This window comes from Phoca vitulina, unplaced genomic scaffold, assembly GCF_004348235.1.
Source record: "Phoca vitulina isolate PV1807 unplaced genomic scaffold, GSC_HSeal_1.0 scaffold46, whole genome shotgun sequence".
In the NCBI taxonomy this organism is placed as follows: domain Eukaryota; kingdom Metazoa; phylum Chordata; class Mammalia; order Carnivora; family Phocidae; genus Phoca; species Phoca vitulina.
This window is the reverse complement of record NW_022589749.1, coordinates 10,246,443-10,257,485: the sequence shown is the minus strand read 5'-3', so window position 1 is coordinate 10,257,485 and position 11,043 is coordinate 10,246,443. Positions and strand designations below refer to the sequence as shown.

General features: G+C 58.5%; 1 protein-coding gene across 6 annotated transcripts in view; it reads left to right on the top strand.

Annotated features, from left to right (window-relative positions):
• CDK2AP1 (cyclin dependent kinase 2 associated protein 1) overlaps positions 1-9,002 on the top strand; it is a 9,814-nt gene extending 812 nt beyond the window's left edge. Inside the window, exons 1-4 of one of the 6 annotated variants that reach the window (XM_032431497.1) lie at positions 2,409-2,426; positions 4,214-4,311; positions 5,855-5,981; positions 8,241-9,002. In XM_032431497.1, the coding sequence (XP_032287388.1) occupies positions 4,243-4,311; positions 5,855-5,981; positions 8,241-8,308 (264 nt within the window). In that variant the 5' untranslated portion in view covers positions 2,409-2,426; positions 4,214-4,242 and the 3' untranslated portion in view covers positions 8,309-9,002. Of the gene's footprint in view, positions 1-2,408; positions 2,427-3,149; positions 3,301-3,466; positions 3,731-3,928; positions 4,000-4,213; positions 4,312-5,854; positions 5,982-8,240 lie in introns of those variants that run through there. The other 5 variants (XM_032431500.1, XM_032431501.1, XM_032431502.1 and 2 more) reach the window with 5 other exon arrangements.
• Positions 9,003-11,043: the final 2,041 nt, after the last annotated feature.

Sequence of the window (11,043 nt, the reverse complement as noted above, 5' to 3'; positions counted from 1 at the left end):
TCTCTGCTCCTTTTTCCTCCGGCTTTTGGGCGGCTCGGCGAGGGCCCCTGCCGGCGGGAGTCGGGAGCGGCCGGGCCACGCCGGGAGCGGGGCGCGGGGCGCGGGGCCCGGGCCGCCCTCAGGGAGCGGGGGGCGCGGGCCCGGGGCTGGGTGTGGGGGGGCGGGCCGCAGGGGTGCAGGCGAGCGAGGCCGGGCCCTGCGTGGACAGGGCGGGGGCGGCGAGCGTGCCAGGTGCAGGCGCCCCTGAGGGCGCGGGGCCGCCGGGGTCACCAGTCGTGCAGGGGACTCGATCATCAGGGGGGGTTCGGCCCGGCGCGCCGGAGCTGGGGTGCCCACGACGCGGCACGCCGGATGTCCCCTCAGGCGTGCGCGGAGTGACAGAAGTTGGAGAAGACTGGGGGCTTCTGAGTGCCTGCGGGCGGCGGGTGAGGGCGGCGTTTCAGCCCAGACCCGGCATCCCGGAGCCCCCAAGTCTGGGCTTCGAAGGCCCCTTCTGCGGAAGCCGGGGGTGGAGGGGCGTCCTCTCCCTTCCCGGGGGCTGGAGCTGGGCGATCCCAGGAAACTCCTCCAGAAGTTGTCAGGCGGCTTCAGGCTGTGCCCAGGGGCTTGCCCCAGGGATCAAGGGGAGAGCTGGGGGGGGGAAGGAAGATGGTGAGGTTAGGGGGTGACGGGCTTTTCCCCTTGCCTGGCTCTTTTTCCCTTAGACCCTTGCTTGGAAATGGACTTCCAAAAAAGCAGGCGCGTTCGAGGGGGGAGGGGGCAGAGGCCTTGTGGGGGAGGGGATTGGCCTTGCTGGTCAGAAATGCCACGTTGGCAGTTGGCCGCAAGTTTTGGGCCTTGTCTCCCAGCGTTGACTCCGTAACTCCAAAAATTTGAAGAGAGACCCAGAAAATCAATACATATATGTATATATATATATACATATATGTATTTTAACTTAAAGGACACAGATTTGGGGGTTGGAAAGGGTTAAGATTCAGGTTGCGGGTGGGGGCAAAGTTGAATTGGTTCACTTCGGGGTCTGCGTCCCAAGAGCAAACAGCCACGATTTTCTCAAATGTTCTCACCACCTTTGGGGTCTGCAGACCTTCCAGAGATAGGCTTTGTGGCCCAGAGAGGATTTCTCCTTGCCTGCTTCATCTGTCTCTGGGGTATGCAGGGCGGAAGGTCTTGCTGCCAGCCCTGACACCCTGGAAATCTCAGGCCTGGCCTAGTATACTTGAGGCAGGTGCCCTAAACCGGGACCCTCGGGGATTGGGGTCAAGTGACAGGGGCACCCACTCAGGACCCCTGAAGCCCTGTGCTGGGCTGGCTGGCACCTGTGCACAGGTTTTCTTCTGCGGTGATTTCCAGGAGGACTGCTGAGGTCCCCAGATATCTGGTGTTTTGATGGGGGGGCTGCGCCCCTCCCCATGGACCCTTTAGAAAGCCCCACTCTCCTCCTGCCATTTGCATCCAAGATGGACTCTCCGCTGCCGCTCCTCCGGCTTCCTTGTCATCATCCCTCACGCCCTCCAGCCCTGCCTCCTGCTCACGGGTTGCCAAGCTGCGGCCTGGCCGGCGGTGGCAGTGGCGGAGTTAGACAAAGCCCCCGCCTCCCCGCCCGAGAGCACTTCCCCCCCACCCCAGGCGCCCCAAGTGGCGGGAAGGCCGCCAGCTCCCCAGGCCCAGGCCGCTCTTTGTCTGGCGTGGGGGCGGGGAGCTGCGCCTGGCCCCAGGAGCTGCCGGCCTCTGCCAATCCCTCCCCTGGCTCCGGGCCCTCCCTGGTCCCCCGCACACTGCGTGCATTGTCTGTGATGCTCAGAGCGGCCGTGCTCACGCCCAGTCTGGTTTTCTCCCTGGCCTCCTGCAGCCGGATGCACTGGCCCTCCCCATGTCTGCCGGAAGGAGTGGGCATGAGTAGAACTCAGGGCCCTTCTGCCAACTCTCCCCAGGGCCGCACACACACACCCCCCTTTTCAACAGAGTAAGAGCCTGGCACTGACACAGAATTGGGGTCACCGACCACGTCACCTGGGGATGGGAAAGGCAAGCCTTCAGCTGTTGCCCAACCCTCCCCCCAACCCAAACCCGGTGATTTCTCTTCCCTCCCTGTCTTAGCCCCCCACCCGAGACCTAACCCTAGCCCCATGGAAGAATGGGATCTAGAGCCTTTAGATGGTCTGTTGGGAATCATTGCCTCAAACAGATGGAGAAACTGAGGCCCAGAGAGGGAAGGGTGTCCTCCAAGGTCACACAGCCAGACCAACTCCCGGTCCAGGCCCTTGTGTGTAGGAGAGTGGATGGGACGGGAGGCAGGGAGGTGAGAAGCAGTGCCGAGCAACAAGAGGTGAGGGTGAAGGGTGGTGCAGGGAATGCACACCCGAGTCCCGCTCACCTCCTGCCCAGGAACTGGAATCTCCTGGACACTGGGCTGCTTTGCAGGGGTACGTACCCCCCGGTCTTGCGTTTAGCATCCTGGCCTTCCAGAGAGGTGTGCTATCTTGCGGTGGTCAGGACTGGAACCCAGATCTGGGGCTGCAAAGACCACACTCAACTGCCCACGTCAGAAGGTTCAGGAACTTGGGGTTTGGCTGCTCTGGTGAGGGGTGCTTGGGGGGCACCCACCCTGCCCCGCTCCTGTGCTCTGGCCACTGCACATCTGTGGTTGCCTCGGATGGAGGTCACAGACACGGTAGTAGTTCGTCCCATCCTGAGCAGTATGTGCCCGAAGCACCCGTGTCTTACCGTCCCCACTTTAGAGGCGTGGCGGCCGGGGCGAGGAGTGGCCCGGTGATGTGCCCACTTACCGGCTTAGAGGTGGCAGAATCCATGTTTCCTGACTGGGCATCCCACATTTGAGCCTAAACCTGGGCCCCGGCTTGGGGTGGGGGAGGTGAAATCCAGGGCAGGCCCGAGAGTGGGGAAGACATTTTGGGTACAGAGCTGTCCCCAGCTCCTGGACAGAGGGCAGTATGGTGTCGGGGTACCAGCCTCTTCTGTGATGTGTGGCTCAGGAGAACGCCCACCCTCTCCAGACTGTCTCTTTATGGTCAGGGGCTCCAGGGCTCCCCGAGGGCCCCCTGCACTCCACCAGCCGGAGCTCCTGAGCTTTCTTCCTCCCTGTCCCCTCCCCTGCTCACACCAGATGAGCAGCTGGTCGGTTTGGCCAGCCTGGCACCAGCTGTCCATCCCCGGGGCCAAGTCTGCGGAGTCCGCTGTGTGCTTGAGAGACCGTTTGGCTCTGGGGGCGGCAGGCAGAGGGGGAGCTGCTCCTCGACTGGGCGTGGAGGCAGGCGGGCGGCTGCTGAGGAGGGCTAGGTAAATTCTCCATGGTTACCGCTGTTTGTAATTCTGCAGGACATCCGCTACCCGCTAATGGCCACTTGGACGCCATTATGGGTCTGCATGCTTCCAGCTACTGAGCCGGAGCCGGAAAATTCCCTGCTGATGACTCCCCACCCCGCATCCAGGAGGCTCCATTCTTAGCCGGGCCCTGTCCCCACGTGGTCCCTCACAGCTGAGGGACAGGGTGTCTGAGTGTTGCAGTCCATAGACGGGGCCTTGTCCCTCCCCTCTTGGGATGTGAGCCATGCAGGCGTAGAATCAGACTGTCAAGAATCCTGTCCCCTCTTTGGGGAGGGAACCACAGGGGCTCAGGGAGATTGAGAGGCTACCGAGGACACACAGAGAGACTGTGATACACTCTAGATTCTGACTTGGTGTCCAGTGAACCAGTCTCCGGCCAGGGGTAGGCCTCTGAACCCTCCCTCTGTCCTCCTTAGCATATGTCCAGCAAAGAGTTGGGCACACGGGATGTAGACCGGCCCCGTAGCAGGTGGGCTCCTGTGGCGGTGATTCGGCTCTCGGTCACCCATCTCTGGGGAGCAGGACCCAGGGAAAAGGGACTAGCAAGGATTAGGCCAAGAGTAGCCGCAGATTTCGTCTTTGTGACCAGTCCTGACCGCGCGGATGGGAAGGAGTTCTGTGACCGAGGAGCGATGTCTGCTGTGGTGGTGGGTAGGAAGAGCGGTGACCTGTTCGCTACGTTTCCTGTCACCTGGGCTGAGCGCCGGCCATCCCCAAACTAGAGGACAGGAGCAGGGTCTCTGTCCTGTGAAGACAAAAGACCGCTGTCTGGCATGCGTCCTGGGTCGGGGGACTGTCGCGGGACCCAGAGTCTTTGCTTTGGGTACAATCACATGATTCCCGATTCTTCTCTTCTCCTCCATAGCTGGGAGCGTCCACCCGCCCTCCACCAGTATGGCCACATCCTCCCAGTACCGCCAGCTGCTGAGTGACTACGGGCCGCCGTCTCTCGGCTACACCCAGGTACGGTAGTGGGGGGTGTGGGGCGAGAGGGGCTCTGGGGCTGGCCTGGGCACCAAGGGGACATGCTTCCCGCCATCCGGGGAGGAGAGCCGGTGGGACGGGGTAGAAATGATGGAATGGAACAGTCGTCTGAACTGCTTCAACCTCCGGCCCTGGCGGCCTCAAGTCTCAAGCCTCGGGGCGTCGGAGCAGAGGGGCGGCAGGCTGTTCCACGGGGGTACCCAGAGATGGGGGTGGAGAGCCCACGGGGGGCTGGAAGGCCTGAGTGCTGCAGGCCTGCTGGGGCCACCACCCACGTGCGTCCCTGCGGCGGGAGTCTCTGTGCCGGATTCCTGAGGAAGTAAGCCTGGCCTGGGCTCTGGATCTGAGCCTGGACAGAGCAGAGGGGACCCCGTTCCCACTCACCCCCACAAGGTCGTTGCCCCAGCAAAGAGGAGGACAGGGCCCATATCCTCCCGGAGCCCAGATGCGCCTCATCGGGAATGGGGGCCCTTGACCAGGCCGCAGGGGTTTCTACGTGGTTCTGCCACTTACAGGCCTGACCCCTGCTTGGCAGCCTCGCAGAGACCCGGTTCCTCGCTGTCAAGCGGGGTCGACGCTGCCACCGGCCTCCCTGGCTGCCGCTGGTGGAGGGACCTGGCCAGGCCCCTGCCTCGGTGCCCGCCGGCCATGGCTGCCGTCGGGCTCTCTGCCGTCATCGGAACGCGGACGCGTTCCGGGGTCGCCACGGAGGCTGGCCCTGTGAGAGGGTGGCGGCCGGCCATGCCCCGCCAGGCCGTGCTGTCCCAGGAGCAGATACGGGACCTGGAACGGGACCGCCGGAGGAAGCGGCCGTGGGAGGAGGGCGAGGAGGACTGCCGGGCCAGGAGGCGGCACCCGGAGGGCGCTGAGGAGCTGAGCAAGGACAGGAGGGAGGCCCTGGAGGCCAGGAGACAGAGACGGCGGCGGAGGAGGGAGGAGCAGGCGAGGGCCTTGTTGGGGGGGGCCCGCGGGGACCCCAGCCTCACTCGTCGGGGTGCTTACTTGGGCTATGGGGGGGGGAGTCCAGAGAAGAAGGGGTTTTGTGGGGTGGGCCCTGCCGGCACAGGGAGAATGGGTGAATTGAAACACATTCTGTGTTCTGTCCAGATGGTCTTTGGCAGTTATTTGTGGTCCTGCTGACCCAGGGTGTGGCCCCCATCTTGTCCCCTTGCTCTGGACTGTCCTCCCCTGGGATGTACTTGCACTTCCACCGGGGTCCTAGGAAATACCCGGTGCTTGCCGAGACCAGCCAGTCCTCCTTTTTCTCATTCGAGAGGATGAAAGCCTTCTGGAGGCTGCTGGTGGTTTCGTTGAGTGTAGGAGGACAGCAGAGAGGCCCAGCTCTCTGCCTGTGGTTCTCCCTCAGGGTGGACAAGCCTGGCCCCGGCGGAGGCAGCAGCTGCCTCTGGGCGGGCCTCTCCCTGCCCTGTCCTCGCCGTGGCCGGCATGTGGTGCGGTCCTGACCGTGGCCGTGGGGTCAGGGAAGGGTTCGATCCATGTAAACTCTTCCTTCTGACTCTAGGGAACAGGGAACAGCCAGGTACCCCAGAGCAAATACGCCGAGCTGCTGGCCATCATCGAGGAGTTGGGGAAAGAGATTAGACCCACTTATGCGGGGAGCAAGAGTGCCATGGAGAGACTAAAACGAGGTAAGTAGCAGGACCCAGACTCCCCTGACGGGTGCCGCCTCCGTGCTGGGCGCTAACTCTTGTGAGAGATTTTCTTTGGGGTGGGGGGAGTTCCCTATGCCCCAGGGGCCCCCGTTTTGTTACTCCGATGTGGAGGCATCCGCAGGGGCGGGGGTGGGCGGGTCAGTGGGATGTACACTGTTCTTGGGATCTGACGGGAAGGCCTTGCGTGCCTCCCAGGAGGGTCCATATGCTTTAGAAGAGGAATCTTTATAGCCCAGATCCTGCCGCTTTGTTTGTTGCCTGCTCGGCTCCTGTTGGCTGCTGGTTCCAGGGAGCCGCGGGAGGCCAGACGCGCCAGGCTTCCTTCTCTGGGTGGGCCGGGGACGAGGAGTCGGGAGGTCCCGGGTCCTGGGTTGCCCTCTGCTGTCAGCTCTTTGGAGCGGAGCCCGAGGGGGCGTATAGGTCTGTCCTAGTCTGGGGAGGGAGAGCAAGAGCACTGAAATTCCTTCATGACTGAGGAGGGAGGGTGGGAGGGCAGGAGCATGATGTCACAGAAACCCAGTGACTCACGTGAAGACGTGACTGACCAGCTGATTCCAGGGGGAGGTGAAATCGGCTGCCACCTCATGAAGCTACTAGAGGGGAGAAGAGGATTTCTGTTTTAGAAGGTGGCAGGGCAGAGCAGCTGTGGCCTGGGTGCGAATTTAATTTCAGAAGCGATCTGGTGTTTCTGGGGAAGGTTGGAGAGGCACGCGGGGACTCAATCTGGGGCATAAAGGGGGCCTGCTGCGGAGGCCACGACTCCCCAGTGGCGGGCGCGGCTGGCGAGGACAGGCTCCGGCTCATGGCAGCGGGCTTCCCTGGTGTGTATGAAGCCTTCGTGGGCAGAGAGGCTGGACCTGGACGGGGCTTGGGGAGAGGTGGGGTTAACCCCGATCCAGCCCGGGGCAGGGGGGGGCAGGTGGGCTTTGCTCTGCGTCCGGACTGCTGTTTGGAGGCAGGGGAAGCAAGACGGTCCCGACCCCTGGAGTCCTGCTTACCCGAGTGGAAATCCCTGGGAAGATGCTGGACCCCAGAGTCTAACAGGCGATCTGCAGTCCCCCAGAAAAGCCAGTGGGTTCAGGCCAACCGATGGATCTGCCTCGTGATGGCCCCAGGGCACGTGCTGCGTGAGCAGCTGGTCCCACAGTCACACTGACCGGGAGCCAAGCCCAAGCTAGCCAAGGTCATGTCGTAACAGGGTGAAGAAGGGTCATAAAGGGTACGGGGGAGTCAGGCGCGTGGTGGATAGGTCAGCAAACTGTACCTGATAGGCCAAGCACGGTTTTCAGTTTCTAATGGTGGAAAATGATTCTGTGACCGGTGAAAATGCTCTGCAGTTCAGACTTCAGCGTTCGTGATGAAGGTTTGTTGGAACGTGGCCACACCCACTGCTTCTGTAACGGCTGCTTGCGTGGTTGTGAGAGAGCCCGTGCGGCCTGCAAAGCCCGAGGTATTTACTGCCTGGCCCTTTCTAGAAAAAAGTCTTCTGAAGCTCAGAGATAAGATTTGTGAGATGCGGACGCCTGCGTGACTTGGGGATGTCACTCACAGTGCCCTCCGGCGGTCCTCTCTCAGAAGGACTCAGAAGGAGTAGATTCTTTGTGTCTGTTAAAACGAGATCAGTGTCTCACGGCGTTCTCTGACGGCCACCACCACCACCACCACCACCACACAAACGCAACCAAACCATAACCACCAAACCAGAGGGAAGAGATGGGCAGGGGGGTGATAGGGCCGAAGGTGCTCTTGGCACCCGGCGGGCAACGTCACGGTGGACCAAGGGTGAACATAAATGAGCAGTCTTGCATCCTAACTGTGCAGGCTGGACACTGGACAAGCCCTTTCTAGAACGTAGACTATGAAGAAGCCAGAGAAAAATCAGGATTTGCAGTCCTGGATTCTCCACAGTGGGGCAGGCTTGACGAAAGCAGGCGGGGACACATCTCCTTCCGTCCTCTGAGAGCCTGGCGTGCCCGGAGAGCTTGCTGGCCGTCCCCGTGTGGGCGGGAAGGGATTGTTAGGAGCCACGAAGAGGAGTTTGGGCGAGGAGGGAAGGCCTTCGAGGAGGGACGGGACGCTCGCGTGTCTCCACACCGCTGGAACCCCGGGGTGCTTGGGATGCAGGTCCCGACTTCCCTCCCAGGGCGGGGGCTTTTCAGCTGGGTTGTGAAGGGCCCTCTTCCTCTCCTGGAGTGGGTTCTGCTGGACGATCCTCAGCCTCTGCTCCTCCTCCAGGCATCATTCACGCCAGAGGACTGGTTCGAGAGTGCTTGGCCGAAACGGAACGGAATGCCCGATCCTAGCTGCCTGGCCTCGCGGAAGGTTTTCCATCTTCGTCCAAGACCAGAAGTTACAGCTCATCTCCCATGTTCAGATGAAACTCTTGTTTTCAAAAGGGTAACAGTTTGGTTTCTCCTTTCCACGTCCCTCCCATGGTTCATGAGGCTCTGAGATTGAGAAATATTTTGTAGTTGACTAGGATTTACATTTTAAAGAGTTAGGAATTACCCAGGGTTTTTTGTTCTTGGTTTTTTGTTTTTTTTTTAAGCATTGATTTAAAAGATGCACGTAAAAGATACCTGTCTCACAGCAAAGATCCCAGTTACGTTACCCAGATTGTTCTCCGTTCTTTTTCATAAGCTAATACAACTCTGAGGGTTTTTTTTTTTTTTTTTGAGTGCGTACATTTGCCACACCGTGTGGATTCCGCTTTAATGTAACTTCTTTTGTGCTTAAGCATTTGCTTGCATGACTATTAGTGCTTTGAGGTCAATTTAAAAAATGCACAAGTTATAAATACAGAAGAAAGAGCAACCTACCAAACCTAACCTAATGAGAACCCCCCCACCCCCTCCAAATTTTCCTACTAAGACTGTGTGTGGGTTTCAGTTCTGCTTTTCCTGTAAGTTGATCCAAACATCTGGAAGAAAATGACTAAAACTGTTTGCATCTTTGTATGTATTTATTACTTGATGTAATAAAGCTTATTTTCATTAACAATTTGTATTAAGGTGTGGGTTCCTTGAATTCTTAAGTGTTTTTTGTTGTTGTTTTTTAAGTGGTGTTTTTAAAAAACAGCTCCTCAGGGGCGCCTGGCTGGCTCAGTCACTAGAGGTGCAACTCTCGATCCGGGGCTTCTAAGTTCGAGCCCCACGTCAGGTGTGGAGGTGACTTAAAAAGAAAATCTTTAAAAACAAACCAAAAAACAGCTCCTCCGACGAGAGTGGGAGATCCCTGCCACAGAGGGTTTGCCTACCTGGCCCCAGGAACATTTTTCGTGCCAATGCCAGAACCACCACGGGCTGGGGGAGGAAGGCGTCTGCCTAAGTCGGAAGGTGGGGGTCAGACGAAGTCGCATCACGGTGCACCGTGACTGCCGCGGACAGCCGGGTGCGCGGGGGAAGCAAGCAAGAACGTTAGCGGACGCGGTGTTACTGACTTTGCCCACGGCCTGCCCTCAGTGAGGCCATTCTCGGCTTCCAGGTGCTTGTCCTGCTCCCGGAATCTAATCCTCCTACAGTGCAGCCTCTAAACTCCAGGTAGCTACCCCAGGTGCTCACCGGGAGGATTCCCTGCCCCGGGGCTGGGGAAGGCCCTTTTCGCTGGACGTGTCGAGGACGCGGATGGTGGTCCTCAGTGGTGAGGGGAGACAGACAAACGAGGGATGGGGTCAGTTTTGCAGGCATGAGGCAAGGGCCCAGCCACGACAGGTTGAAAGGCCAGTAAGAGTGGGCGTGTCTGCATCTGTTTCATGCACAGCGAACCCCAGAAGGCACGAGAGAGGAGAGATTGAAGCCTCTGTCCCTCCTGTCTACAGCTCCCAAATTTCTCTTCCCGCCGTTACCTGCTTGTCGTGTACCCTTCCAGGCGCTTGGCTACCTTTTGAATGGAGGTCCGCATGGGGATGGGTCCTGGATGCTGCGACCGGTCTCCAGAGCCTTGCACACAATGCTTAAGCTTCCAGACCAGCTCGCGTCGAGGTGAGAAGAGCCTTACCCGGCTGCCTTAAATGTGCATTCCGACATAGGCACTGGGCGCCCGGTCTGTGCCTGCCGAATGGGCTGGTTTGGGCTGCAGATCCTGTCTGACAGTGGCCTTCTCCCCTCGTGGTTTTTCCCCTGCTTGTTTCACGGGTGAACCCCAGATGTATTCTGACAAGGGAAGCTATTACCTCTGCCTAAAAACTCCAAACAACTGTAGGGTCAAATCCAGCTTGAGTGATGGCATTGTAAGCAAATTCACAAATCAGGTTTCTGGAAACTCATCTCATAAATCTACTTATAAACAACACATAGGGAATGTCATGTGTATTTTTTTTTTTAAATAAGTTCTACACCCAAGGTGGGGCTCAAACTCATGACCTGAGATCAAAAGTCTCATGCTCCACCGACTGAGCCAGCCAGGTGCCCCAAAAATGCCACTAATGTTTGACTCCATTCCATAGTTTTCCCAAAAAAATGGACCTTCCTTATTACTATTAGTGCTTATTTTTAACCTTTGATAATAAAACAAGACAATCACACAAATGTGTAGCTTAAAAAAAATATGGTGACATCCTTCTAACTACCCACCCAGGTCCAGAAAGACCTTTGTCAGCCATCCACAGCCCCTCCGGGTGTCCTATCACGACAACCCCTTTCCTCCCCATGAAAAGTAGCTAGCCGCTGTCCTTTTATGGTAATGTCTTCTGTGTGTCTCTATAGTTTTATTCTCAAAACGTGCGTCTCTATTCATTACAGTTTAGTCCGCCATTTAAAAATTGATTTAAAACGTTAAGTCTGTCAGAAATACAGAAATTAGCTAGAGTAACGCTTGAGATGGAATGGAACTCCCTACCATTATTCCTTGGAAGCATCTGGCAGGTTCTTTTTTTTAAATTTTTACTTTTTCAGAGAGAGGGAGTGTGCAAGCAAGAGTGGCACGGGGGGCGGGGGGGGGTGTGTGGAGGCAGAGGGAGAGGGAGAGAGAATCTCAAGCAGGCTCCATGCCCAGCCTGACGTGGGGCTCGATCCCATGACCTTGAGATCATGACCTGAGC